Here is a 4,994-nt window from a genome sequence, read left to right as displayed (position 1 = left end):
GTTCGGCGGCAAAAGCAAAAGAAGAAACAACTTCCGGGAAAATACCGGGGAATCAGGGAACCATGCGGTGCTACCACGTGTAAAGGCTGCCGCAAGAACTTAAGTGAAGTTCGTCCAGTCTGTTCGTTAAAGGCACGACACGTGTTCTGTTGGGGACCGAGACGCACCGTAGTCGGCTCACCGGCGGTCGCTCACGACACGGCACTCAATAGGCGGTGCGGCACTCACTCACGGCACGGCATACAGGGCGGCGGCGCAGAGTCAAAGCGCGGGCGTTACACTACCCCCTCGTCTAAGCTGCTGCGCCCTCGCCAGCGCTAACACGCTTGAGCAGCTCCATATCCTCGGACGTTAGAAGGTCGCTTAGTGTGCCATGGTTTTCCCACGTTTCCCCCAGCTCGGGGTCTTTCCACTTGACTAAGAACTGGCGTTCGGCTGTCCCGTCGCGCCGTTTTCGCTCCCGCGTTGCGAGAATCGTTTCGACCGCGTACGGGTGTGCGTCGGGCTCCTCCGCCCGCCGCGTCCGAAACCTTGGGCGATACTGCTGCAAATCGGGCCGGCTGGAGGCTGCGTTGCCGACAGAAGGCAGCGAGCGCGGGTAGCGCGCCGACACTTCACACTTGCGCAGAAATCCTATATTTACTGTACGATGCAGTCGCATCCACGGCGGGAAGTCCACCACATACGCCAGGTCGTTGACACGTTTCAGAACAGTGAAGGGGCCTTCCCAGCGCGGAGAGAGCTTCTTCTCCCTTATACCGTGGCCTCGTAGAAGGCGAGATGATACCATGACGAGGTCACCAGCTTGCAGTACTTCATGTCTGTGGACACGATCGTAGTTTCTCTTCTGGGCCTCCTGCGCTTTGATCAGATTGCGTCTTGCCGCTTCTAGTCGCGCTGCTGCTTCCTGCAGCGCCACGTTGCGGCTTCTCTCCGTACTCTGCGGCAACTCCGGGAAGTCTTCAGGCGGCTCGACGTACACAAGGGAAAAGGGACTGGCCTGTGTGGACTCATGCACGGCACTGTTGTAAGCGAACTCCGCCATTGCGAGATACGAAACCCACTCTTCCGGTGCATCACCCACATATCCACGCAACATCTGGGTGAGCGTGCGGATGGTTCTCTCGGTCTGCCCGTCCGTTTGCGGATGGGCTGCCGTCGAGAGTAACCTACGGATTCCCAGCTGTTCACAAAAAGACCTCCAGAATGCGCTGACAAATTTCGGGTCCCTGTCAGAAACGACGGACGTAGGGAACCCGTGCAAGCACCAGACACGTTCCAGAAACAGCTTCGCAAACTGCTCGGCTGTAATAGTGGAATGCACGGGAACGAAATGGGCCATCTTTGAGAACCGGTCGACCACCACACAAATGGAGTCGTATCCTTGTGCGCCCGACCCCGGTAACCCGGTGACGAAATCCATGGAGATGGACTGCCAGGGACGACTAGGGACCGGCAACGGCTGTAATAACCCCGGTGGCTTAGTACACCGTGGTTTATTCTTTTGGCATTTGAGACACGTTGACACGTACTCACGCACATCTTTTTCCATCCCTTGCCACGTGTACTTCCGTCGAATCGCCCTCAGAGTTTTCTTGGCCCCCGGGTGCCCTGCTGTCAATGAATCATGAAACAAGCGCATAATATGCACACGTGCTGTAACAGGGACATAAACTCGGACACCACCATGCTTCGCACACCAGATGATTCCATCATGCAAGCTGAAATGCTTCACCCGCGCCCCGTTGGTAAGTCGCGAAAGCACCGACTTGCTGAATGAATCACATTCATAGGCACTTACAATTCTATCCCTGATAGAGGGATTGCACATAATGTGATGCATAGCCGCAACAACAACGGGATTACCACCAGTCTCGCTGCCATGGGGTATGCGAGACAGGGCATCCGCAACTCTGTTTTTGCTGCCTTGCACATATTGCACATCGAAGTCATAACCCTGCAGGTAATCGAACCAACGGCATACGCGTGCATTATCTTCAGGAAATTTGGTGCGATTCAAAAAGGTGAGCGACTGATGGTCCGTCCGTAGAATGAACGGTGCACCTCGTAGGTACGAGTGCAATTGTTTGATAGCCCATACAACCGACAGCAGCTCCTTGTCCCGAACGGGGTAATTGCGCTCCTGCGTGGCAAGAGCGCGCGAGAGGAATGCCACTGGCTTTTCTCTCCCCTCATGCTCCTGTGCTAACACTGCACCCAGCGCACCATCAGAAGCATCCGTATACAAGATAAACACTTTATCAAAATCGGGTAAGGCAAGCACGGGTGGATGACACAGTAATTCTCTCAACTTATCTACCGCCTGCTGCTCACTTGGCCCCCACGTGAATGGCGCATCCTTCCGCAACAGGCGTGTCAACGGTAATGCAAGCGACGCGAAGTCAGGCACGAACATCCGATAGTAAGACGCAAGACCGTAGAATCTTTTCACCTCATGCTTATCTGTCAGGGGCATCCTCCACTTCAACAGCGCTTCTACTTTTTGTGGATCTGGAGCGAGCCCCTCGCCAGACAAGACAAAGCCGAGAAACAGGACAGAGTCCCGATAAAACTCACACTTCCCTTTGTTCGCATATAGTTTATAACGACGCAGCCTATTCAAAACTTCTCGTAGGTGCTGTTCGTGCTCGTCTGCTGATCTACTGAAAATCAATATATCATCTAAGTACACTACGACTGTCTTGTCAAGAAGGTCACCAAGCACTTCATGCATGACGGACTGGAAAACACTAGGCGCATTAGCAAGACCAAATGGCATCACATTCCATTCGTAGAGCCCGAACCGGGTGCTGAAGGCTGTTTTCGCCTTGTCTTCTTCTCTGATGCCAATCTGGTGGTAGCCGGAGCGCAAGTCAATCTTGGAGAACACCTTAGCGCCAGCGAGAACGTCGCGTAGGTCATCCAGTCGGGGGATGGGATACCTGTTCTTGATGGTAATTTTGTTGAGGGCCCTGTAGTCGACGCACATTCGCCAAGACCCATCTTTCTTCTTTACCAGTAGTACTGGGGCCGCGAATGGTGACTCTGATGGCCTGATTTGTCCTTTTCGGAGATAGTCCTCAATGAAGCGGCGGACTTCACGCAGCTCTGCTGGGTTCATTCGCCTGAGAGGAAAGTGAGGAGGTGGTTCCCCCGGTACCAGGCGGATCGCCATGCGGGAAGCGTAGCATGGAGGAGCACGTGCTGGCAGCTCCTCCGGAAAAACATCAGAATACTGCTCGAGTAGTGCCTCGGTTCCTGGGCACATTCGTACCTCCGTCGCCTTCTTTCTTTCTGTTACTACCACTACACAAGAAAATTCACAGTCTTCGAGCTCCTGTTTCACCTCGCTGACGTCAACGAGGGCACACGGAATCGCTCCGATGGCATTTCTGGACGCATCTGCCGGCTCCTCTTGCTCTGTTCTTGTGCACTCGACAGCCATCTGGTGCACCTTGACAGGCTCGTGTTCTCGGCTTCTCGCCGACGTTCCAGGAAGGTGAACAACTCCATTTTCCGTTCGCAAAACTACCCCCGGTTCACTATAGCAGATAGACGCATTCCAGCGTTTCATCCACGGTAGGCCAAGAATGACGTCATAGCAGATGTCGGCGACGTAGAACGGTCTTCGTTCGACGAGAGTCTCATGAGAAGAGCTCAGGCAGACCTCCACTGGAGGTGTGATGCTGATGTTGCTGTCTGTTTGCCCATTGGCGAACTTCATAAGAAGACGCCCACTGACGCTTGAGAACGACTGCACGCAGCGTTCTGCCGCCTTCCTGTTCAGGATGTCGACCCGAGACCCGCAGTCGACCAAAGCCTGCAATCGTGTACCACCCACAACAACACTGATCGTAATTGCGTCAGCGACGGCCGGGAGCAGCTGCTGAGAAGGCTCTCGCGGACACGGGGGAGAGTTCGACAGCCTCCACCGAGCGTCCCCCTTTACTGGTGGAGGGCGTCGTTTCCCGACTCTGTTGACTTGTCCGTTTCCGCGGCCGCGACGGTGATTCTTCCTTCGAGAAGGTCACGGCGAAGGGAGCGACAGGCGTTGTAGGAATGTCCTTCTTTCTTGCAATAATAGCACCTGAAGCCACTTCCTTGTCCGGAACTCTCGCGCCGCGAGGGCCTCTGCTGCCGGGGTCTTCTCACGTCATTCCGGCGCGGACCTGGTGGGCGTCGGCCGTACTGCTCCCTCCGTTGTGCCGCTACTGCAAACGTCTCGCTGACATCCATTGGTTCAGCGAAGTCGTTTGCCGTTATTTCCTCTTGTGGACGCCGCTCTGTGGGTGCCGTGAACGAAACTGGTCGAGTCTGCGCCTGCGCAAAGCGCTCAACCATCCGAAACAAGTCCGGAAGTGGCACGCTCTCTACTGTTATAAGAGCGTCTCTTGTTTGTTTATCCAGGCCGCGGAAGAAGAAGAACCGCTTCATTGTCTCGCTGAGTTCCGGGGCACGCACGAGTAGTTTCTGGAACCGTGCGATGTACTGCTGCGGCTGTCCGGGTATCATCTGTAGTTCTGCTAGCTCCTGCAGTATATCCCATTGTGAATTCTGGGATATGAATCTTCTTCTCAGGACGTCGAAAAATTCCTCGAGAGTCTTCGGTCGCTCTCCAAGGGAGCCGGTCTCCTCAAGACACCGATAGAAAATCTTGGCCTCTCCCGTTAAAAACAGAGACGCCTGCTGTACGCGGTCGTCTTCGGATAAGGTGCTGAACTGGCGAAGGTACCGCCTGCAGTCGAAGCAAAATGTCTGAAAAGTAGCGAGGTCCGGACTGCCTTCATAATATTGAGGTTGCAAGGCCTTCAAACGTTGTTTAACCAACAAGGCCAACGCCTGTTGTTCACATTGCCCCATCATTGCAGAGGGGTCGCTAATGCGACGAGCCGGTGACTCTCCGCCCTGGCCAGACATCGTGAAACGTTCGGCGGCAAAAGCAAAAGAAGAAACAACTTCCGGGAAAATACCGGGGAATCAGGGAACCATGCGGT

The 4,994-nt window shown here is 54.7% G+C and overlaps 1 protein-coding gene across 1 annotated transcript; it reads right to left on the bottom strand.

The window, feature by feature from the left end:
• Positions 1–292: 292 nt before the first annotated feature.
• CSUI_000096 (retrotransposon ty3-gypsy subclass) lies at positions 293–4,917 on the bottom strand (the record flags this gene model as incomplete). Its single annotated transcript, XM_068060330.1, has 2 exons — positions 293–3,820; positions 4,153–4,917. 2 exons carry the CDS (start codon positions 4,915–4,917, stop codon positions 293–295), a joined length of 4,293 nt encoding a protein of 1,430 aa, XP_067927694.1.
• Between the last annotated feature and the right edge of the window lie 77 nt (positions 4,918–4,994).

Source organism: Cystoisospora suis (assembly GCF_002600585.1).
Source record: "Cystoisospora suis strain Wien I chromosome Unknown contig_40, whole genome shotgun sequence".
Taxonomy (NCBI): Eukaryota; Apicomplexa; class Conoidasida; order Eucoccidiorida; family Sarcocystidae; genus Cystoisospora; species Cystoisospora suis.
This window is presented reverse-complemented; position numbering and strand designations above follow the sequence as displayed.